This window comes from Aquarana catesbeiana, linkage group LG06 (genome assembly GCF_042186555.1).
Source record: "Aquarana catesbeiana isolate 2022-GZ linkage group LG06, ASM4218655v1, whole genome shotgun sequence".
Lineage (NCBI taxonomy): Eukaryota > Metazoa > Chordata > Amphibia > Anura > Ranidae > Aquarana > Aquarana catesbeiana.
Window position 1 is genome coordinate 75,461,373 of NC_133329.1, and position 24,874 is coordinate 75,486,246.

Below are 24,874 nucleotides of genomic sequence, written 5' to 3' on the forward strand. Positions count from 1 at the left end.
ATAGGGGGCGCACGGGTGCTGCTCCTCCTATCCATGCGTCTGGCCCTCTGATCTACAATAAGGGCGCTGGACCATGGATTCCAATAGGGGGGTATTTTTTTATTTTTTTTTTTCAATAAGTTTTTATTGAAAGGTATAGTGCATATTACAATAAGGAGGCAACCAATAATAAAACAATATTCCTGTATAACATATATCAGTGTAACACCTCTTTCCTTATGGTAATCGCCAATCTTGTAAATATCTTGAGCACACTTGCTTAGAAATGTAAATAAGAGCCAGTCATTACTCTTGGGTATTTTTTTTTAAGTACGTGATTTGAGTCAGAGGTTCTAATAGGCTTCAAAAAAGGGTGGGGGACCTTGGGGAGGGGGGTTGTTTTGCACCAGCCGCCACTGCTGGGTAGCCCAGTAGTGAACTTTGCTGCCGGTTGATGCAAGCTCTCTCTGTTCCCCCAACATGGCTCTGATCAGGAACAGTACAGTCACCTGCTGGTGAACTACAAATGCAAGCATGTCCTGCCAGCCAGGGCTACTACAGCTCTCCTGTAAAGTTGGTGTTGTTGAGTTTGAGGGGCATGCTGGGTTTGATGGACAGAGGTAGGTTCTTTTTTATAATGATGTAGTCCTTGGCTGCTGGAGATTGTTATGGTGGCTCAGGGACTTGTGTTTCTTTAGCAGTTGTGTTGGGTTTGATGTACTAAGGGGGGCTTTCAGCTCATTGGTGGGTCATGGGTTTGAGCTGTGGGGTGCTAAGATTGATTCCCCTCGGTACGGAGTTTGTAGGTTGTTGTGTTTAAGCTGTGGGGTACTAGGTTTGCTAGCTTCCTGCATGGAGTTTTTAGGTTGCTTGTGTTTGAATTGCAGGGTACTAGGATTGATTCTTGTCTGCATCCAGTTTGTAGGTTGCATATATGTGAGCTGCGGGGTACTTGGTTTGGTTTGATTCCTGTCTGCATGGAGTTTATAGGATGCTTGTGTGTGAGCTGTGGGGTACTGGGTTTGATTCCTGTCTGCATGGAGTTTGTAGGTTGCTTATGTTTTAGGCATGCTTTCCACATGCAACTGGCGAGTTTAACCTGTGCCCCCAATTGGCCTCGGTGTCTGTGATTGTGATGAGGATGTTAGATTGTAGGTGGCACTTTGGTAGTGATTGGTGGATATGGTTCTTCGTAAGGTGCCACGGAATATGTCAGTGCTATAAGTCTTGGTGTGTGTGTGTGTATACAAGGGGTCTTCAAAAAGTTTCCACACTTTTTTAAACTCTATTAAATGTATAAAAGTGTGGAAAGTATTTGAAGAAATATATATATATATATATATATATATATATATATATATATACACATATACAGTATCTCACAAAAGTTTTTTGTAAATATTTTATTATATCTTTTCACGTGACAACACTGAAGAAATGACACTTTGCTACAATGTAAAGTAGTGAGTGTACAGCTTGTATAACAGCGTAAATTTGTTGTCCCCTCAAAATACCTCAACATACAGCCATTAATGTCTGAACCGCTGGCAACAAAAGTGAGTACACCCCTAAGTGAAAATGTCCAAATTGGGCCCAATTAGCCATTTTCCCTCCCCTGTGTCATGTGACTCATTAGTGTTACAAGGTCTCAGGTAAGAATGGGGAGCAGGTGTGTTAAATTTGGTGTTATCGCTCTCACTCTCTCATACTGGTCACTGGAAGTTCAACATGGCACCTCATGGCAAAGAACTCTCTGAGGATCTGAAAAAAAGAATTGCTGCTCTACATAAAGATGGCCTAGGCCATAAGAAGATTGCCAAGACCCTGAAACTGAGCTGCAGCACGGTGGCCAAGACCATACAGCGGTTTAACAGGACAGGTTCCACTCAGAACAGGCCTCGCCATGGTCGACCAAAGAAGTTAAGTGCACATGCTCAGCGTGATATCCAGAGGTTGTCTTTGGGAAATAGACTTATGAGTGCTGCCAGCATTGCTGCAGAGGTTGAAGGGATGAGGGGTCAACCTGTCATTGCTTAGACCATATGCCTCACACTGCATCAAATTGGTCTGCATGGCTGTCGTCCCAGAAGGAAGCCTCTTCTAAAGATGATGCACAAGAAAGCCCGCAAACAGTTTGCTGAAGACAACCAAACTAAGGACATGGATTACTTAAACAATGTCCTGTGATCTGATGAGACCAAGATAAACTTATTTGGTTCAGATGGTGTCAAGCGTGTGTGGCGGCAACCAGGTGAGGAGTACAAAGACAAGTGTGTCTTGCCTACAGTCAAGCATGGTGGTGGGAGTGTCATGGTCTGGGGCTGCATGAGTGCTGCCGGCACTGGGGACTACAGTTCATTGAGGGAACCATGAATGCCAACATGTACTGTGACATACTGAAGCAGAGCATGATCACCACCCCTCAGAGACTGGGACGCAGGACAGTATTCCAACATGATAACGACCACAAACACACCTCCTAGAAGCTGAGGGTAAAGGTGATGGCCTGGCCAAGCATTTCTCCAGACCTAAACCCTATTGAGCATCTGTGGGGCATCCTCAAACAGAAGGTGGAGGAGTGCAAGGTCTCTAACATCCACCAGTTCTGTGATGTCATCATGGAGGAGTGGAAGAGGACTCCAGTGGCAACCTGTGAAGCTCTGGTGAACTCCATGCCCAAGAGGGTTAAGGCAGTGCTAAAAAATAATGGTGGCCACACAAAATATTGAGACTTTGGGCCCAATTTGGACATTTTGACTTAGGGGTGTACTCACTTTTGTTGTCAGCGGTTTAGACATTAATGGCTGTGTGTTGAGTTATTTTGAGGGGACAGCAAATTGACACTGTTATACAAGCTGTACACTCACTACTTTACATTGTAGCAAAGTGTCATCTCTTCAGTGTTGTCACATGAAAAGATATAATAAAATATTTACAAAAATGTGAGGGGTGTACTCACTTTTGTGAGATACTGTATATAAAATTTTGTGTGTGTGTGTGTGTGTGTGTATGGAGCCATGACCGTGGTGAGTGCGGACCCGGAGGGGTTTGTTTGCTCCCCCAAAAATTTTTTAGCACCAGCTGCCACTGCCAAGGAAGATTGCTAAAGGTGTATTTGCTGGAGGGCACTGTGCTGAAGTCTGGGTCTGGGGAAGGATCTTTTTATCTCCCTCACTGAGGATTTAACTGTGGAGGCTGGATGGCAAACAGTTTCAAGGACATTGACAGTAAAGACTTTTCTGTGGATTTCTGTGTGTGCTTGTGCTAAATGGAAGCTGGGCTGTGGGCCCAAGGAAGACTGCTAAAGTAGTATTTGCTGGAGGGTACTGCTCTGAAGTCCAGGTCTAGAGAAGAATCTTTTTATCTCCTTCTCTGAGGATCTACCTGTGGAGGCTGGGTGTCAGACAGTTCCAAGGACATTGAGAGTAAAGATCTTGCTGTGGAATTTGGGTGTGCTTGTGCTAGAAAGGATCTAAGTGCCAGAGGTTGCTACATGGACTGGGGCTGCTCTTATAGAGTCCTAATTCTAGCTGCCATTCCATGTTACCTCCAGGAAAGGCTGCTGTAAGGAGATTAGAGAGAAGTTTGTCCTCTGAACATTGCTATTAATCTTTTGGTGTAGCCTATGATCCTAAACCCCTCTTCTGTTGAAGTTCATCTGTGATAAGTACTAAAAAGTCATTCCCTAGACCAAGGGTAAAAAACTCATCAGCGCTATGGTTGCCCTCAGAGGGCCAGTTGTATCTATAAGACTAGATGTCCAGATCAACCCACTCCCCCTTACATCGGATGCCAAACCCCCCCCCCCCCCCCTTCATCATCAGAAGTCAAGAGTCCCCACCCTCCCTTACATCACAGTGCACCCCCATTACCTTGTACTGCTGTCGGGGGGGCTGAGCTGGGAAGCAGAAAGTACCTGAGGGTCTGGGTGAATTTTTCTGACAGGTCTACTTTATAATGTTTACCTTTGCTTACAGGAGGGTCTACAGAAGAGATTGAACTCTTACCCTGACCCAGCAGAGCTGGTGACCTGGCCATCGCTACATGACGCCCTGACCGAGAAAGTGAGTCTATAGTATATAAGGATATGTACTGAGGAGTTTGGTAGGCTTATATATGATGATCAAATGCACATTTACACATCTTGCTAGTGGAAGCACTGAGCAGACCTCCATCATGTTCCTTGTCTGTCCGTCTCATCTGACAACTGTCTCTGCACACAACAGAGTTCAGACTGGGCTCTCAGCAATGACACAAAGCAGAAGAATGTGAAGAAGGTACTAAACAGTTTGGGGACCCTCAGCAGCAGACACGAGGGGCTGCAGAATCGAGTCCAGAGTATTGAGGAAGAGCTGAAACGGTTGGACCTGGAGATGGGTGAGTGACGGCTAATGCACTTGCATTCAGCATGCTTCACTTTGAGCTGAACACCAGACACAAACATGTCTGTCATTAAAATATATTCTATAATAGCCACAATGTAATGTATATAAGCCAGGACTTTTTTTCTCAGAAAATAGGTGCAGGAACGCCGATCGGCTCTCCCTGTCAGCGTAAGCCGAGAAATGCCGTTTACCGGCACTTCCTGGTTCACGCAAGATGATCACCTGTCTGACAGAGGCTTCTTATCAGGATCGGAGATGCGGGGTGTCAAACTGACACACCGCGATCGCAGCGCTGCGCGCCCCCAAGGGCGCGCGCCAGCATGTTATCCTGTTGGATGTCATATGACGCCCAGTCAGGATAAGAGAACCACTTCCTAGCCGTCATTCTGCATATGGCAGGCGGGAAGTGGTTAAACGGGCAATAAATACCAGGAGTGCATTACGTGCAGTGTAAGAGTGCAGAGTTCTGGGGGGTGGGGGGTTCCCGCAGAGTTCAGGAGTGCACTACTTGCAGAGTTTGGGGGTGCTTTACGTACACAGTGCCAAGTTTAGGGGTGCGCTGCATATAGAGTGCTGAGTTCAGGGGTGCGCTGCACAGAGTGCAGAGTTCAGCCTCCTTTCACAACTGCTCACCTCTGCATCTCCCATCCACATCTCACTTTCACCCCTCTTCAGCTCTGACCTCTGCATGCAACCTTCCCTCCTTCTTAAAAGCTCCACCATCTTCCACATGTCTTATTTTTGTTGCTTTATTGAACTGAAGCACCCAGCTGGCTCTAGTACCTCTCCGCACACTGTAGGTGACACCTCCTCCCTCGCTTGCAGATCATCTAGTGGGGGTGTCAGCATCCACAATGAACCCCGGGCACTTGCATCTCCCTTGATCCCATCCTGCGCTCTGCAGAACCGTTGAAGACAAGCTATTACTGGTAAACACAGAAGCTGGACTTCTGTATTTACCAGTGATAGTGGTGAGCAGGGAGCAGAGGGTCTGAGCCAGAGGTAGTGGAACTGAGTTCCACCAAGTTCCAGCTGAAACAAAGCCCTGATATAAATTGACTTTATGCCTCAAATGCCTTTGCAATCTTAGATTTTACTTTGGAAGGTAGCAGTGATATCATCACTGTGCTGCACATAGCATGTACAGAGAGGAGAGCTGTGGGAGGGACCCAACAGGCCCCACCCACTACAAGCTGCCTGCAGAAAACTACTGGAGGGGGCGGAGACAAGACCAGTCACCCTGCACAAGGAGAGAGAGCAGCAGTGAGCGGTCTTTATTACAGGAAGTCTCACACTGAATTACTGCACAGATCTGGAAGAAATACACAAAGCACACCGACATTCAAGGAGAAATATACATGGCGAATGGATTTAGACAATATTTAATTTGCTTATCCCGGAGTCCAGCTTTAAAAAAAAATTGTGATGTGCTTGTTTTGCTGACTTTTTATAAGGTGCTAGTTTCCTAGATGTCATGTCCATTCTGTGGCTTTGTTGCTTATTGAATAAGTGACCCAGAAGAAGTACCGTATATTCTCGAGTATAGGTCGATCCGAGTATAAGTCGAGGCTCTAATTTACCACAAAAAAATGGGAAAAAGGTATTGACCCGAGTATAAGATGAGGGTGAGAAATGCAGCAGCTACTGTAAGTGGTAAAAGAGGGTCAACAATGCCCATCTGTAGCTGTATACCTCCCTGTGTCCTGTGCATGTGTCCTGTGCATATGTGCATGTGTCATGTGTCCTGTGCATATGTGCATGTGTCATGTGTCCTGTGTATATATGCAGCTGTATACCTCCCTGTGTCCTGTGCATGTGTCCTGTGCATATGTGCATGTGTCCTGTGCATATGTGCATGTGTCATGTGTCCTGTGCATATGTGCATGTGTCATGTGTCCTGTGTATATATGCATGTGTCCTGTGTATATGTGCATGTGCCCTGTATATATGTGCATGTGTCATGTGTCCTGTGTATATGTGCATGTGTCCTGTGTATATGTGCATGTGCCATGTGTCCTGTGTATATGTGCATGTGTCATGTGTATATGTGTCATGTGTCCTGTTTATATGTGCATGTGTCATGTGTATATGTGCATGTGTCCTGTACCTGTGTCCTGTGTGTATGTGCATGTGTACCTGTGTATGTGTCTTGTGTATGTGTACCTTTGTATGTGTCCTGTGTATGTGTACCTGTGTATGTGTCCTGTGTATGTGTACCTGTGTATGTGTCCTGTGTATGTGTGCATGTGTCTATGTGCATCCTACCTGTGTCCTGGGCATGCCTCCGTGTGCCGCTCTGCAGCGATCAGCGTGTGCTATTACTATTCGACGGCCATTCACTGTTCAAAAGCCGCGCCTCCTCCTCATCGATGATAGGCAGAAAACTCCATTTCCCAGCAGTCAGCGGTCAGCCTATCACGGACATTCTCTCATCCTCATACCACGGACGAGGATGAGAGAATGTCCGTGATAGGCTGTACACTGACTGCCTATCACAGACGAGGAGGAGGCGCTGGCTTTTGAACAGTAATTGGCCACCGAATAGTAATAGCACACGCTGGCCGCCGTCTGCCTGCATGACACGCTGATCATGTAGGCAAACGGCGGTGACCCGAGTATAAGTCGAGGGGGGCACTTTTAGCCCAAAAAAAAGGGCTGAAAATCTCGACTTATACTCGAGTATATACGGTAAGCTAGTGAATGTTAATGCAGAATTCCTCAGTGCGTGTTTTAGGTCACCGACTCTCTTTGTAGTGAAGCCACAGGATAAACATAAATGCCAGGGAATTGGTAATAAGCTGTATTTCTATCATGGAAGGTGTTCTTTAACTTAATCACTGCACATACAGTGGGGAAAATAAGTTTGCCCACTTACAAAAAAAAAAGAAGGGTCTATAATTTTTATCATAGGTGTATTTTAAAGCACCATGTTTCTCCAAAGCATCGTGTTTCAACCTCTATGCTTGACTATAGCGATGGTGTTCCTGGGGTTATAGTCAGCATTTTTCTTCCTCTAAACACGGTGAATCAAGTTAATGCCAAAGAGCTCAGTTTTGGTCTCATCTGACTACAGCACTTTCTCCCAATCCTCTCTGCATAATTTAGTTGTTCGTTGGCATGACTGTACACGTGCCTTCTTGAGGAGGGGGACTCGCCATGTTTAGAGGAAGAAAAATGCTAACTATGACCTTAAGAACACCATCACTATAGTCAAGCATGGAGGTGGAAATATTATGCTTTGGGGCTGTTTCTCTGCTAAAGGTACAGATCGACTTTGCCTCATTGAGGGGCCAATGGATTGGGCCATATATTGTAAAATCGTGGATGGAAACCTTCTTCCCTCAGCCAGAATACTGAAGATGGGTCATGGATGGGTTTTCCAGCATGACAATGACCCAAAACATACCGCCAAGGCAACAAAGGAGTGTCTCAAGAAGAAGGACATTAAGGTCATGGAGTGGCCTAGTCAGTCTCCAGACCTCAATCCTATAGAAAATTGATGGAGGGAGCTGAAACTTTGAGTTGTCAAAAGACAGCCAAGAAACCTTAGGGATTTAGAGAAGATCTGTAAAGAAGAGTGGACCAAAATCCCTCCTGAGATGTGTGCAAACCTGGTCACCAACTACAAGAAACGTCTTACCACTGTGCTTGCCAACAAGGGTTTCTCCACCAAGTACTAAGTCATGTTTTGCTTGGGGATCAAATACTTATTTTACTCACTATACTGCAACTCAACTTATAACATTTGTACCATGGGTTTTTTCTGGATTTTTGGTTGATATTCTGTCTCTATCATTTAAAATACACCAATGATAAAAAATTATATTCCCTTCATTTCTTTGTCAAAAAACGGGTGCGCTCGGGGCACAGAGCACTGCGCCCCGAGCCCACCCAGTTGTGTGACATTAGTGAATTAATATTCGCTAATGTCTTCCTGTTTCTCCTCCCGGCCAATCAGGAAGCGGGTCTGAAGTCCCGATTGGCTGGGAGGAGAATCAGCGACCGACAGGACACAGAGGAGGGGCCTCTGCAGCCCTACCTGGATAGGGTAAGTGCTGATCGATTGCCGAGCGAGCGAGTGAGTGAGCTGGCAACCAGGGAGGAGGTTGGTGTGGGGTGGCGGGCTGGAGCGGAGGGGGGTTAAATGTCTCAGGTTTGTTTGCCACCCCCCCTCCCCCCGACTGATGGAGCACCAGCCGCCACTGCAGCAGAGGAATGTTAGAGTTTGGGTGGCGTTTTTGGCTACTGAAACTGTGACTCCTTCTAGCCAAAACTGAAAAAAAGTTCAAGAGGAACTAGTCATTTAAAAAAAAAAAATTAAAAGTCAGCAGCTACAAATACTGTAGCTGCTGTCTTTTATTATACAGACACTCACTAACTCAGGAGTCCAGTGCTGTCTTGACCAGGGCTGGTTCATCGCCGGTCCTCTGATCTCCAGCACCGCCATCTTGGCTGTAGGAGCCGGTTGTGACCAGTGTTAATTTCATCAAATAAAAAAATTTTGTAAAATTGTTGTCAGCGGCCTTTTTACAGTGACGAAAATGAAACAAAAAGTACAGCACATTTTCATCAACTGATGAAAACTATGAATTGTGAAATACTTGAGCGCTAATGTGGTTAAAACCTACGTGAACTATCCTTTAAAAAAAAACAGCTGCAGCCAATATAAGTGCTCCCACACTAGAAAACCATAAAAAATTGTGAATAATTAGTGCGCTATTTTCAAAGAACAAGGTAAAATAAAATGTCACAGTGCAACTTAAATATATTAATACATATAATGTAACTGTGCATGCCAAAAACTACACATGCATATAATGGGTTAAATGGACACCTCCATGTGTAACCTTAAAAAATACCAAAAAAAATGTGTTGATCTCATTTATGAGATCAACACATGTGCATCTAGTTCATTTATGAGATCAACACATATTTTTTTTGGTATTTAGTTCATTTATGAGATCAACACATATTTTTTTTGGTATTTTTTAAAGTTGCACATGGAGGTGTCCATTTAACCCATTATATGCATGTGTAGTTTTTGGCATGCACAGTTACACTATATGTATTAATATATCTAAGTTGCACTGTGACATTTTATTTTACCTTGTTCTTTGAAAATAGCGCACTAATTATTCACAATTTTTTATGGAAAACTATGAATAAAATCAATTCAGTTTTGGTTAACAAACGAAAATGTGGGGGAGGGACGTTTAGCCTCGTGAACTTCTGGTTTCTGCAGAGCTCCGCCTGTGTAGAGCCCGTGAGTGCTTCCGCTCACAGCAAGCAAGCGAGTCTGTAGCATACTTACTACTTAGCAGTTAGACCGTCTAGAGCAGCACTGTGCCTTACAGGCCTCCTGACTAGAGTCTCACTCCCGGCTTAGGACTGTCCAGAGCAGAGCACTGTGAGTGTGTACATTGCAGGCCTTCCCTTAGACCATCGTCCAGAGAACTGTGCATTACAGGCCTCCTCAGACTACCGGCATCTAGAACACTGTGAATTGCAGGCCTCCCCTCAGACCCTATACCACCATCCAGCACTGTGCAGCTTTACAGGCCTCCCCTCAGACCTTATACCACCATTCAGCACTGTGCAGCTTTACAGGCCTCTCAGACCACCATCCCAGAGCACTGTGCATTACAGGCCTCCCCTCAGACCACCATCCAGAGCACTGTGGAGCCTTACAGGCCTCTTATACCCTCGTCCAGAGCACTGTGCAGCATTAAAGGCCTCTCATACCCTCGTCCAGAGCACTGTGCAGCATTACAGGCCTCTCATACCACCATCCAGAGCACTGTGCAATGCAATACAGGCCTCCTTAGACCACTGTCCCAGAGCACTGTGCATTACAGGCCTCCCCTCAGACCACCATCCAGAGCACTGTGCATAGCAGGCCACCCCTCAGAACACTGTCCAGAGCACTGTGCAGCCTTACAGGCCTCTCATACCCTCATCCAGAGCACTGTGCAGCACTACGGGCCTCTCATACCACCATCCAGAGCACTGTGAAATGCATTACAGGCCTCCTTAGACCACTGTCCCAGAGCACTGTGCATTACAGGCCTCCCCTCAGACCACCATCCAGAGCACTGTGCATAGCAGGCCTCCCCTCAGAACACTGTCCAGAGCACTGTGCAGCATTACAGGCCTCTTCAGACAATTTAACTAAACCCATTCGATTTTAGATGACTAAAATGAGTTTTAGTCAACTAAAATTATTTTAGTCGACTAAAATGTACTGGAGATTTTAGTCGACTAAATAGGACTAAAACAAAAACAATTGCAGATGACTAAAATGCGACTAAAACAAAAGTGGCATTTTAGACAAAAGACTATGACTAAAACTAAATCAAAATTTGCTGCCAAAGTTGACACTGGTTGTGACTTCCTGCAGTTTTACAGCCGGCTCCCCACTGCATATGAGTGAGATCGTGCTGTGCTGTCAGATTGGTCCCCCATCCTCCTGAAACATGTGAAGAGACCCAGGAGGCTGCAGGTGGGAGGAGGGAAGACTTTTGTAATTCTAGCCTAGAGAGTTGCAGAAGCAGGAGAGGGTATTTATCAGAAAAAGATACTCCCCCCCCCCCCAAAAAAAAAAAAGTATTTTAAATATGTTAGAGGAGGGGAGGACATGCAGATTCGTGGTACTTTCACTTTTAAGGAAAGACCCACCCAAATCAATTGTCAGTCCCAGGCTTTAGTGAAAAATAAAAAAAGAAGTTCCAGCTGCAACACTCACCCCCTCTCCCCCGCAGGCTCCACCAGTTATTAATAAAGAGCCACTTCTCCTCCAGGTTGAATGACACCCAGCATCATTCAACCCACTTCTTGTGAGCCCAGGGAGTCAAGGCTCCGCCCCCTATGAAGTCACAGGAAGATGCTGAAGAGAGCAGGGCTATGTCATAGTGTGGTACTTTTCTCTGTAGCATTCAGGATCCACCCACCATTAGGAAGAAAAGTGACATCACATGATTGTACTGAAGATTTTTTAAAAGGTGAGGGGGAGCTCTAATGGGAAGGGGCAATGAGCAGAGGGATCCTGAGCCCGGAGTTGTTTTTTTGTTTTTTTTTACTAGACATGTAATAGCAGCGTTATTTTCCCCTTTAACCTTGTTCACTCCTAATTGCAGAAGCTGTGGTTGGCAGTGCTACAGTCATCATCTGTAGACATGTAAGGCTTTGTACTGCTTGGGATCTGGGTGATCACAGCTCATTTACAGCCAAGTAAGACAACATAACGCTCTTGGCAGCCAGATCTGGTTACTAAGAGCTCCACATGTACACACAGACTTTGTCCCTGGCCGTGTGTGTCACCTAATGAGCCAGAGGTGTGTGTGAGCCGAGCCGGGTCGTGTGAACACAATGGGGTTAATTTACTAAAGGCAAATAGACTGTGCACTTTGCCTTTGCCTGCAATTTTCCTTTAGTAAATCAGCCCCATAGACTTTGTTGCTATTTACAATGTTCATCCTCCATCCTGCTACAGGTACCTAAACAGCAATAGTAAGGTACTACCCTGAGTAAAGCTGGCCATACACTAGCAGCATTTGAGTCAACATTTTTGTTTTATGAACGTTTGTTCAGCTTTCTAATCATTAACCACTTCAACCCCCTTCCTGATCAGAGCACTTTTTGCGATTCGGCACTGCGTCTCTTTAACTGACAATTGCGCGGTCGTTGCAACGTTGCACCCAAACAAAATTGACGTCCTTTTTTTCCCACAAATAGAGCTTTCTTTGGTGGTATTTGATCGCCTCTGCAGTTTTTATTTTTGCGCTATAAACAAAAAAGAGCAACAATTTTGAAAAAAAAAGCAATATTTTTCACTTTTTGCTATCGTAAATATCCCCCAAAAATAGATAAAAAACTAATATTTTTCTCAGTTTAGGCCAATATGTATTCTTCTACATATTTTTGGGAAAAAAAATATCGCAATAAGCGTATATTGATTGGTTTGCGCAAAAGTTATAGCGTCTACAAAATAGGGGATAGAATTATGCCATTTTTATTATAATTTTTTTTTTTATTAGTAATGGCGGCGATCTGCGATTTTTATCAGGACTGCGACATTATGGCAGACAGATCAGACACTTTTGACACCATTTTGGGACCATTGTCATTTATACAGTGATCAGTGCTATAAAAATGCACTGATTACTGTGTAAATGACACTGGCAGGGAAGGGGTTAAACACTAGGGGGCGATCAAGGGGTTAAGTGTGTCCTAGGGAGGTGTTCTAACTGTAGGGGGGATGGGCTACCACTGGCATGACAGCGATCATTGCTCCCGATGACAGGGAGCCGTAGATCCCTGTGATGTCACTAGGCAGAACGGGGAAATGCCTTGTTTACAAAGGCATCTTCCCGTTCTTCCGCTTCGTGACACAATTGCGGGACACCCGTTGGCACGGTCACGGAGTACGCGGCGCGCGTGCCCACAATGCCGCTTTTTAAAGGGGACGTACCTGTACGCCCATTTGCCCAGCTGTGCCATTGTGCCGACGTACATCGTCGTGCGCTGGTCGGCTAGTAGGGTCATAACAATATTCGTTTTCAACTGCAGTGATGAGAACATTTGTAAGAGCAGGATAGAACGGTTTTCTCAAACAATTGAATTTCTAACATTGTAGGGGGTTATTATTCAGGCGAGTAAATTTCTTTTGAATGGCATTCATAAAGTCATTGAATGTACTGAGAATTTCCATATGAATGTTTGTACAAATGTTCATGCTTAAGGCCCGTACACACGACCAGAAAATCATACAAACAAATACTGCTTTCGAAGCGAACGTATGATAATCTGATCGTTGGTACACAGCTTCCGAGAGTCGATCGCGACAACTCATGAGAAATTATCCGATGAGACAAGCACAAACATTTTTCTCCTACGATACCAGATTGTAAGATTTTCGTTTCATCAGTACAGTATTCTTCTGAAATTATAATACAAATACAATACAACATATTACATCACATCACCGAATTTTTATTCTGTCGTACGAGAATTTTCGTAACTTTAGTAAGCTCTAGCATGCAAAAAAAAAAAATACCAAAAAAGGACCATCAATCTTCTGATAATCTCATTGTGTGTATGAGGTATAACAATGTTTTGAAAATCTATAAATGTATGGCAGGAATAGAGAGTTATTCAAAGAGGGATTTGTCGGCAATTACAAAACTTTGAGGCTAGGTTCACATGTCCGGTGCGAATTTCCCCTCCGTTTTCACTGCGAATTCCCTAAGCAGTGGTACAGCTGTGATTTAGATGCAGTTCAGATGTAAATTTTTAAAACCGGCATCTTTAACATTAGCCGGTTGTTAAGGAGCGGGCCGGGAAGCCGGTTGCCGCATCCTTAACAATGGATGACTCACCAAGAAAAAAAACATTGCCGGCAATAAAAAATTGTCAAACAAAACGGCATGGTTGTCCCCCCCCCAATCCCTACCAGGCCCTTTCAGGTCTGGTACGGATTTTAAGGGGAACCCCACGCCAATTTTTTTTTTTTTTAAACAGCACGGGGTCCCCCCAATCCATACCAGCCCCTTAGGTTTGGCATGGATTTTGAGGGAAACCCCCATGACAAAATTTTCCAAAAAATGTCATGGAGTCCCCCCTAAAATCCATACCAGACCCTTATCCATGCATGCAGCCCTGCAGGCCAGGAGAAGGGTGGAAGAGCGAGCGCCCCCCCCTTCCTGAACAATACCAGGCCACATGCCCACAACGTGGGGGGTGCTTTGGGGGTCCCATCTTGACAGGGACAAGGGCCTCTTCCCCACAACCCTGGTTGATGGTTGTGGGGGTCTGCAGGCAGGGGGCTTATCGCCCTCTGGAAGCCAACTTTTACAAGGGGGCCCCCAGACCCCCCCCCCACCAAAGTGTCAAAAGAAATAAAAACACATAGACAGTTTTTGACAATTCCTTTATTTAAAAATAACAAAAACAATGTCCCTTGGTGTAGATCCATTGTCAATCACGACACCCGCCGCCACCGCCGAACCCGAAAAAAAACAAAAAACCTCCGCTCATGTCCAAGGCTTCCCCCATCTCCCTGCTCTGCCGTCTGACAGTTCAGCTAAGAGGCGGGCCACCCAGCGACTTCACCTGGTGGCACTGCCTCCTTGTGACGTCACTGACCCGGGTCAGCGGTGGCGGCGGGCGGCGTGAGTGACGATGGATCTACACCGGGGGGGACATTGTTTTTATTTTTATAATATGATATTAGTTCCACACTGGTAAAACCACTATAATCATTTTGTAGATTGATTTTCATTGACCTTTTCTGTTATAGGTAAGAATGGTGTTCCTGAAGATTTGCTGCAGCAGCTACGTACCCTGAGACAGGATGTGGAGAAACTATTCAATGAAAACAGAAAGGTTTGTTTTCAGCAGAGCATTGGATATATTACTTACTATACAGATTCCATTAAGGGCCCTCTGATTCCTCTTGTACCAAATTGTATTGTAACTGTAATGTCTGCCTTCATTTTGTAAAGCGCTGAGCAAACTGTTGGCGTTATATAAATCCTGTACAATAATAATTTTTTTACCACTACTATTCCTTTATATTGGCTTTTGGACTTTACAAATGCAGCAATTTAGAAATCGGATGAAAGGTTTAGTGCTGGAAAACACTTTTTGATAGATAAAAAGTGCATTTTATATACATCTATATGGATCAGACCAAAATGAGGGACAAATGAGGAGGAATGAGGGACAGAGGGACATTGCTCCAAATCAGGGACAGTTGGGAGCTATGCTCCTTTATCCTCTAGTTTTTTGTTTCAAGCAGTGTTAATTTTGACGGCAAATTTCGATGTGGTCTTAGTTATAGTCTTTTGACTAAAATGCAATTTTAGTTCTAGTCGTATTTTAGTCATCTGAATTGTTTTAGTTCTAGTCGTATTTAGTCAACTAAAATAGTGTTAATTTAGTCGAAGAAGATAACACTGGTTTCAAGTACAAAGTTAATTATTTTAATTAGCATACAAGTATGAGTGCTTTCAGTTATTCCATGTTCCTTTTCACCCGCAGGACAAGGTGGACATGAAGGCCCTCCAGAATGGTCTCCATGAGTTGAACTTGGCCCTCCAAAAACTGGAAACAAAGACAGATAAACTGGCTGCGGATCTGTCAGAGACTGCGGTGAGGCGACGTAAATCATGCGTCAAGGGAATGTTCTATTACGAGATCACTAAACATATTGGGGTGGGAGGGATTTACTAAAACTGGAGCACTCAGAATCTGGTGCAGCTGTGCATGATAACCTATTAGCCTCTAACTTCAGCTTGTAAAAGGGTCTTCATGGTTGGCTGGTTTTGCCCTTGCCCCTGCTTCAGCCCGGCTAGAACACTTTCCATCCTGCTGAGGCCAAACCCTCCGCCATCTTGTGCCCCACTCCATGCCATAGGCCTCCACGCGACATTCCCAGCCATAGACCTTTGTACCCCCAAGGAAGGAATGTCCACACAAGAAGTCATTTTGTTGCACTATACTGGTGGTAAACAGCATCATTGCCGGGGGACTTTTTGGCAAGTAGGGGGACAATTCATCATACAAGTTTGAGAACATTTTCTAATTGCTGCTCTTGGAGATTACCCATCACTAATAGCATCTCTTCTCAGCTACATCTTGGGAAACCCAAATGTTCATGGTGATGCATCCATCTTGCCCAATGGACAGAACACACAGCTTCTTCTGATGTTTATGGCTTTATTTCTTTAGTTAGCAGACCAAAAACAGCAGTCTCCCATCAAGTTTCTTGTGGATGATACCAGTGGTGCATGACCCTCCTTTTTAAATATTTATAAGCAGATGTCAAAAGCCCCCCCACCATCAGAAGTCAAGTCATCCACCCTCCCTTACATCACAGTGCACCCCCCTTATCTTGTGCTACTATCGGGAAAAAGCTGGGGGTGGAGCTGGGAAGCAGAAAGTGCAGGGTCTGGAGGAGGACCAGAGGAGGGCTGGAGACGGCTGCGGAAGTCTGCTGTATACTGGGACCAGGGAAGGTGGAGACAAGAGGGTGCTGCGGCTGCACAGGGAGGTGCAGGATCTGTAGGAGGAGTTCTGTTCTCATCTCTGCTGCAAACTGCTGAGATGGGATGGGGGGGGGGAGGGAGTGACGAGCCTACACAGAGAGGCATAAGATCTGGAAGAGGAGTTCTGTCCTTCTCTCTGCTGCTGACCGCTGAGACAAGGTGGAGGCGGGGAGGAGGGGTGTGATGCAGCCGCAGTAAAGATGCGAAAGCCGACATGATTTGGCCTGTGGGCCTTGTGTTTGACACATGTGGTCTAGGGGTTTCTTTTTGGGTTTTTATTGGGAACAATGAACTTGGATAAAAGCATGGGATACCCCAATAAAATGTAGAATTGAATAACTTGAGGATTCCTCAACATTCTGGCTGGCAGAACAAAAAGGAATGCCCCACAGGTTCTCTATGCTGATGGCGACTAGTACTCCGTCCAAAGTTTAAAACCTATACACTAACTCTTCAACACTGGGGTCACTTACTCACATAACCACAGGATCAATGGTTGCCTCCTGTCAATATCCTCCAGCCTCTTCCTAGTGCAGGAGATGTAGACTCACACCACCACTGGACAGCTGGACTCTTTTCCACCAACTTCTTCCAGGCTCTCCATTGAGCATCTCCAGACCCAACTTGATCCCTGGACTCAAGCTTGCGAATAGGCCTTCCAGCTAAGCCTAGCTGGGACATTGGTGTCTTTATAAAAACTTCTTAAAGAAATCTGCCCAGAGGCACATCCCCCATATGAGCAAATGTCTCCTCCAGCAGGACCGGACCTAGGGACTCTGCACCCTGTTGCTCAGGCCTCACACCATTTATGGGCTCTCTCACCACCAACTGGGCACACCTCCCCAGGGATTGGCTAAAGTGAGATAAAGATTCAGGCTGCATGCCCGTCCACTATGATTCTAGAATACTCTAGAAGACAAGAAGAAGTAACTGGGCAGCCCTAAACAATCAACCCCTGCTCCTCTGATTACAATGGAGCCAACTAATTATACCTAACAGCCTACTCTACTAGGAGGAGGGTGCTACAAAGAAAATAGAATATTTTATTTTTTTAAAAAATGGGAAATTTTGTTGGAAATCAAATTATTTTATAGATATGTTGAATTACATGCACAATAAGACAATGACATATGTAATGACTGTCCAGTCTGTGCTAGAAAAGAGGAATCTGTATACTGATTAAGAATCCAGGTCACATTACTCATTGCAGCTATATACTGTATTAATCACATTTTCTTCTCTATGTGCTTTCTGTAATTCATTGTGTGATGAGGGCTATAAATAGAGGTGAAAAGTGGTGAGAAAACTCACAGTGATGGTGTGTTCTTTATTCTCTTTGCAGACGTTTCAGAGTCAGCTAGATGAACTGGAGAAGAAGAAGTTGAACAGGGAGGAGTTGGTGTTGGAACTTAATCTGGTGGGTGTACAATTCTTGAAGCATCTTGGGGTTAAAGTAGATCTAAATCCTAACTGGATGACATTTCATTTGCTAAAGCTTTTTTTTTTGTGTGTGTAAATTCCTATTTTCACCTGTCTCATTCTTTGTTGTATCTGATTTCCTGCAGCCTCTTTTAGCCACTTCAGTGGCAACTGCACATTATTGCTTAAGCCGGCCATAGATGGTTCGCATCTTGCCCGGTTCAGCAGGGACCAGCCAAGATTCAAACCATAGAAAGCACAGGCCGACAACTCGACAGCTTCTCCATAGAAAATATTTATTTGAGCAATAACATTATCAAAAGACTGACGCGTTTCAGCCTTAGGCCTTCATCAAAAGCATAAAAATATGACATTAAAAACAAGTATATATATATATATATATATATATATATATATATGGGAAGCAGCCCTTGTGAAGTATGAAGAGCATAAATCACTTAATTAAAAAATCAAGCCATTAATTGGTTACAGGCGGAGATGGCCAGACCTGGGCCAGACAAACACACACAAAAACATGTACCTGGGATTCCATGTATGGCCAGGCTGATTGTACCCAAGTTCATTGATCGATTAACATGGGTATAACCAGCATGATTGTTCTACATACAGTTTGTGCCAGTTTTTTTATTTTGGTTAGATTGGAGAGGGATTAGAACACCTGTCGCTGTCTGTGTCCTCTCTAGGGAGATGCACCTTCTCTCTTTGTCCTGTTTACTGTTATCACAGAGAGTGAAAGTGAAAGAAGATACCTAGGTTGTCACCAGAACAGAAACCAGGGAAAATCTTCCAACTGAGACTCTAGTTCTGGTTACACTCTGGAATTCCCTCACTGGCATGGATTTCCTCTTGCTTCCTGTTTTGGCTGCTGGACAGGAAGAAAAGGGAAATCTCCCTAGTGGGGCACATAGCAGTAACCGTTGTGTTCTGCCAGCTGGGAATGCTCCCCGCGCTCTCCGCTGGCAGAATACAATGACGCATTCTGACTGTGTTGATGGGATGATGGGTAAATCAAGAGAAAAAAAAATCATACCATCTGAGGCCAGCCTAAAGCCTAGTATGCACTGGCCGAATGTCAGGTGACGCAGCCGGGTAAATAAAAAACGGCCGACATTTGGCCCATGTGTATGGCAGCCGGTCCGACAGAAGTTAGACGAGCATGCTGGAAAACCAGGAGCCGTCCGGCTCCCAATCAGCGCTCTCACCCAATGGCTAAAAGTGCTGACCAGAGTGCTCTGTCAGAATGCAATAGCTCAGCAGAAGAGATCACTGTACTAACGTCGGATCATTAGTACAGTGGCTCCAACCTAAGCTGTCAGTTTTTCTTTTTCGTTCAATGAAAAAAAAACCTGATAGTGTGTACTAGGATTTAGACCAGGCTTCCCAATGGTTGCAATGGTGGCCCATTGCCTATTGTAACCCCCTCCACATTGGCCTACCTCTTCGCAGGCTATCCCCTCTTCATTCTATGATGTATGCCACTTCCAGACTCATCCACCTTACCAACTGTATAGTGTCTGCCACCCCTCTCTGCCAAGCCCTCCACTGGCTTCCCATTGCCCAATGGATAAAATTCAAAACACTAATGCCCTGTACACACGGTCAGATTTTCCGGCGGAAAATGTGTGATAGGACCTTGTTGTCGGAAATTCCGACCGTGTGTGGGCTCCATCACACAATTTCCGACACACATAGTTTGAGAGCTTGCTATAAAATTTTTCAACAACAAAATCCGCTGTCAGAAATTCCGATCATGTGTACACAAATCCGACGCACAAAGTGCCACGCATGCTCAGAATAAATTAAGAGGCGAAAGCTATTGGCTACTGCTCTGTTTATAGTCCCGACGTACTTGTTTTACGTCACCGCGTTCAGAACGATCGGATTTTCCCACAACTTTGTGTGACCGTGTGTATGCAAGACAAGTTTGAGCCAACATCCGTCGGAAAAAATCCATATTTTTGGAGTATATTGGCTATTGAGAATGGATCTGTATGGTGATGGCACCCAGAGGTGAAGAGACGCTATTGCAATAACCTAGAGCTGAGCATTATGGGGTTACATAGTCAAAGACCTGTTGTAAGGGAGAGTTGGAAGGTGGCATTTTTCCATTTAAGGCAGCTTGAGGTGCTTAGTATTAGCAATCAAGGCAACAAATCTGGACTATTATGTGAATGTAGATCAGGGCTTCTCAACTAGGGTTCCATGGAATCCTAGGGTTCCTTCAGAGGCTGCTAGCCGGTTCCTTGAGCAATGAGCAATTTCTACCTCTAAGATAAGTTCCCACAGACACCAATGAACATTTTACCTAACTGCAAGGTGTAATTCTTCCCAATGAGCACAAGTGTAAGGAGCATTCTTCTCACTGACCATCACACCAATGTATCATGAGTTGTAGATATAGTAGTTTTTAGCAGGGGTTCCCTGAAACTGTTATTTCAAAGGTTGCTCAGTAAAAAAGTTGAAAAAGGCAGCTCTAAAGAATCTGTCACTTGGCACATTGAAGGCAAAATCACAGGTTCTCCAGACAGGTCAATCCTGCCACCAACACCCATTAATACTTGAAATGGTTGAGAGAGGCTGATAGGTACAGCTCACCTGCCCACAGCTGATGTAGCTGTTGTTAAGAAAAAGTTCCATGTAGACAGGAGGTGCAGCTGTAGAGACATCCAAGGTAAGTGTGGATAAAAGGTGCAGCTCTAGAGAAGGTCTGCAAAGATACTGTAAATGACATGGTGATGTAAACACAGGCTGTGCACCTGATAAAGGTGTCCAGAGACATCATAGAACTTTCACGCAATCCTGCTGTTTATTTTGGTTTGGGGAATGTTCAGTCTGTAGCCTTTCCCCGATGCATAATGACTGAGCTTAGTAGACTTCATCTTGATGGATTTTCCAGCCAACTGCTGTTTTTCCCTCATTAGTAGTTGGTGTCTGCAGCACACTCCCCTCCCCTCTTCACTGTTCAAGAGCTATCATTCGGCAGCTGGATCTTATATGCCACCACTGAAGCTGTTCCATATTAGTTTAAACAAGAGCTGCAGCTGTTTGGGAGATATGGAGGGGGATTTGCTAAAACTGGTGCAGCCGTGCATGGTAGATAATCAGCTTCTATCTCCAGCTTGTTCAATTAAGCTTTGGCAATAAAACCTGGAAGTGGATTAGTTACTATGCAGAGTTGCACCATATTTTGTACTCTCCAGTTTCAGTAAATGACCCCCAAAAATGAGTGTAACCAGGAGGTGCAATTCTGATTCTAAATTAATGTAGACCATGAAGCAGCTCTAGAGAAGACCATGGTGAGTATAGACTGAAGTTCCAGTAAAGTGGAGGTGCAGATCTGGAGAATTCCTAAATAAGCGTAGACCATCATGCAGCTTTATAGAACAGTGATACAGAATGAAGATCTAGGTGCAATAAGGCCCCTTTCACACTGGGGCGGTAGGGGGCGTTGGCGGTAAAGCAGCGCTATTTTTAGCACTGTTTTACCATGGTATTTGGCTGCTAGCGGTGCGGTTTTAACCCCCCACTGGCGGCCGAAAAAGGGTTAAAACCCCTCGTATAGTGCGGCTATAGCCGCGGTATAGCCGCGCTGTCCCATTGATTTCAACGGGCAGGAGCGGTTTAGGAGCGGTGAATACACCGCTCCTTCACCGCTCCAAAGATGCGGCTTGCAGGAGATTTTTTCTTCTCCTGCCAGCGCACCGCTTCAGTATGAAAGCCCTCGGGCTTTCACACTGAACAAACAGCGGAGGCTGTTTAGGGGCGGTTTGCAGGCACTATTTTTAGTGCAATAACGCCTGCAAACTGCCCCAGTGTGAAAGGGGCCTAAAGATTCTAGATAAATGTAAACTGAGGTTACAGGTCTACAGAAGTTTTAGATAAGTTTATACGGTAAGTATAGATCTAGAGTAGACCTGGATGAGTGATGAAGTTGTAGAGAAGACCATGCTAAGTGTAGACTGTGGTTCCAGTAAAGTAGAGGTGCAGATGTGAAGAAGTCCCGAATAAGTGGAAACCATAATGCAGCCCAATGGAAGACCATGCTGAGCACAGAATGAAGATCAAGTTGCAGAAAAGATTCTAAATAAATGTAAACTAGGGGTACAGGTCTGCAGACCTTCCAGATAAGTTTATAAAGTAAGTATATATCTAGAGTGGACCTAGATGAGTGTAGATACTGATGAAGTTCTAGAGAAGACCATGCTGAGTATATACTGATGTTCCATTAAGTGGGGTACAGATCTGCAGATGTCCCATATAAGTTTGTAAGGTATGTATAGATCTAGCGTATACCTGGATGAGCATAGACAGTAATGCAGCTCTAGAGAAAACCATGTTGAGTATACACTGATCAGCCATAACTTTATGACCACTGACAGGTAAAGTGAATACTACTGATTATCTTGTTACAATGGCATCTGAAAGTGGGTAGGATATATTAGGCATCAAGTAAACATGTTGTCCCTTAAATTGATGCCTTGAAAGAAGAAAAAAATGGCCATCACTGTTTGTTGTGTATAGGTCTGCGTAGCCATAGACCAGTCAGGGCTGCCCATGCTGGCCCGTGTCAACAGCCAAAAGTGCCTATAGTGGGCATGTGAGCATCAGAAATGAACCACAGAGCAATGGAAGAAGGTGGCCTGGTCTGATAAATCACGTTTTGATTTATATCATGTGAATGGCCGGGATGCAGTATAGGAAGAAGGCAAGGCAGTGGAGGCAGGGTGATGCTTCGGGCAATATTCTGTTGGAAAACCTTTGGTCATGTCATTCACGTGGATGTTACTTGACCTAAACATTGTTGGTAATTAAGTACATTCCTTCAAGGAAACAGTATTTCCTGATGACAGTGGCCTCTCTCAGCTGGATAATGCACCCTTCTCACACTGCAAAAATGGTTTAAGAATGGTTTGAGGAACACAACAATGAGTTTGAGGTGTTGACTTGGCCTTCAAAATTCATCTGTGGGATATGTTTGAAAAACAAGTACAATCCATGGAGGACCCACCTTGCAACCTACAGGACTTAAAGGATCTGCTACTGATGGCTTGGTGCCAGATAACACAGGATACCTTCTGAGGTCTATTCGAGTCCATGACTCTACAGATCAGGGCTGTTTTGGTGGAAACAGGGGCACCTTCTCAATATTAGGTGGTTGGTCGTAAAGTTATGGCTGATCGGTGTAGTATATAGAGTGAAGTTCCAGTAAAGTGAAGGTTCGGATCTGCAGACATCCTGTGTAAGATTATAAGCTATATACAGTAAGCATACAGTAAACTTGGATGTCTGTAGACAGGAGGTTGAAGCAACTAATTTACTGATCTTATCTTGACAGAAAGCTGACAAGCGGGCACTGGAAACCAAAGTGGGCCATTCTCAGCTGGAGGCTGCTATCAGTGGGGTCAATGCAGTGTTGGAGGATCTAATCAAGAAACTGGCCATACAGGAGTCTGAGTGGCAGAATATGCTACAGAAACTGCTTGCTGGGCTGGAGGCCAAGGTAACACCACATTTATTACTTATCTTACTTACATATAGTTGATTGGGTCCTTGGGCAATCAATTGCATTGAAATTGTTTATTAGCTGTGCTTTGGGCTTTGGCCCACGCTCTTCCATCTCCCAGACCTTAGTTTTTATTCATCGTTGTGATGGGTGGCCTTACAAACTAATAGTGATGGGTGGTGGTAGGTGGATGAAAGCACCAACCTTCTATCTGAAGCCATCCAGCAGGACACGGACCATCCATAGCGATGAATGGGTGTGCGCTAGGCACAGGATCTGGATGGTTTTCTTGAAAATGCTATACAAGAACTCAGGAGATGGGATGAAGGTACGTATTTTAGTGTGTGGGCTACACTAAGGGGGCAGTGGGTATATTTAAAGGACAACTTCACTAAAAGTTTACATTTGAAGCTGAAACCAGGGCTTAGAAAATATTTTCTAAAGAGGCATGTATATTCCTTCTTGAATCTCGGTGTGCTTTGTGTATTTCTTCCAGATCAATGCAGTAATCCCGTGTGAAACATCTTCTGTACATTCCCTCTATACAGGAGTTCCCTGTGATAAACATTGATCAGCGCTGTACTCTCTCCATTTGCAGGTTGACTGGTCTTGTATCCACCCTTTTGTAGTTTTCTGCAGATAGCCTTCAGTGGAATGATCTCCTGGGTCCCAACCACAGCTCTGCTCTCTGTACATCTTAGGTATAGCACTGTCATGGAGAGGGGTCCCCAGAGAAAGAGAAATCAGGAAAAACAGGGGTGTACCTGTTGTGTAGAGGCTCAGGTTTCTCATAGACGCACTGAAGTCACAGGATGCTCTGGGGTCACTGCATGACACAGGAGTACACAGGGGAGAATGGGATCACTGGAGACACACAGGAGTCACAAGAGGCATCTGGGTCACTGGAACCCCAGAGTCTTTGGAGGTAAAGGATCACCGTGGTCACTGGAGACACCTTGGCCAAAAGAGATGCACAGGGGTCACCAAGTCTTTGGAGGCACAGGAGAACTGGGGTCACTGATGGCACTGGGGTCATAAAGCCTCTGGAGGCACAGGAATGCTGGGGCCACTGGAGATATTGGTTATCACAGGAGGGAAAACAGAGTCACTGGAGATACAGGAGTGCAGGGGTCCCTGGAGACACTGGGGTCACAGTAGTGTGGAGTCGGGGTACAGGGGCCACTGGAGACATTGGGGTCACGGGAGTGCAGACTCAGAATGCAGAGGCACTGGAGACACTGGGGTCACAGGAGTGTGGATCCAAAATGCAGGGGTCACTGGGGTCACAGGAGTGTGGATCCAGAATTCAGGGGTCACTGGGGTCACAGGAGTGTGGCCCCAGAATGCAGGGGTCATTGGAGACACTTGGTTCAAATGAGTGCGGACCTGGAGTGCAGGGGTCACTGCAGACACTGGGGTCACAGGAGTGTGGACCCAGACTGCAGGGGTCACTGGAGACACTGGGGACACAGGAGTGAGGACCTCGAGCACGGGGGTCACTGGAGACACTGGGGTCACGGGAG

The 24,874-nt window shown here is 45.1% G+C and overlaps 1 protein-coding gene across 1 annotated transcript in view; it reads left to right on the forward strand.

The window, feature by feature from the left end:
* LG06H16orf96 (linkage group 06 C16orf96 homolog) overlaps nucleotides 1-24,874 on the forward strand; it is a 62,687-nt gene that overhangs the window by 11,704 nt on the left and 26,109 nt on the right. Inside the window, exons 5-10 of the mRNA XM_073636239.1 lie at nucleotides 3,957-4,043; nucleotides 4,206-4,356; nucleotides 14,659-14,744; nucleotides 15,402-15,512; nucleotides 17,751-17,825; nucleotides 23,184-23,348. Coding sequence (XP_073492340.1) covers nucleotides 3,957-4,043; nucleotides 4,206-4,356; nucleotides 14,659-14,744; nucleotides 15,402-15,512; nucleotides 17,751-17,825; nucleotides 23,184-23,348 — 675 coding nt within the window. The remainder of the gene's footprint in view (nucleotides 1-3,956; nucleotides 4,044-4,205; nucleotides 4,357-14,658; nucleotides 14,745-15,401; nucleotides 15,513-17,750; nucleotides 17,826-23,183; nucleotides 23,349-24,874) is intronic.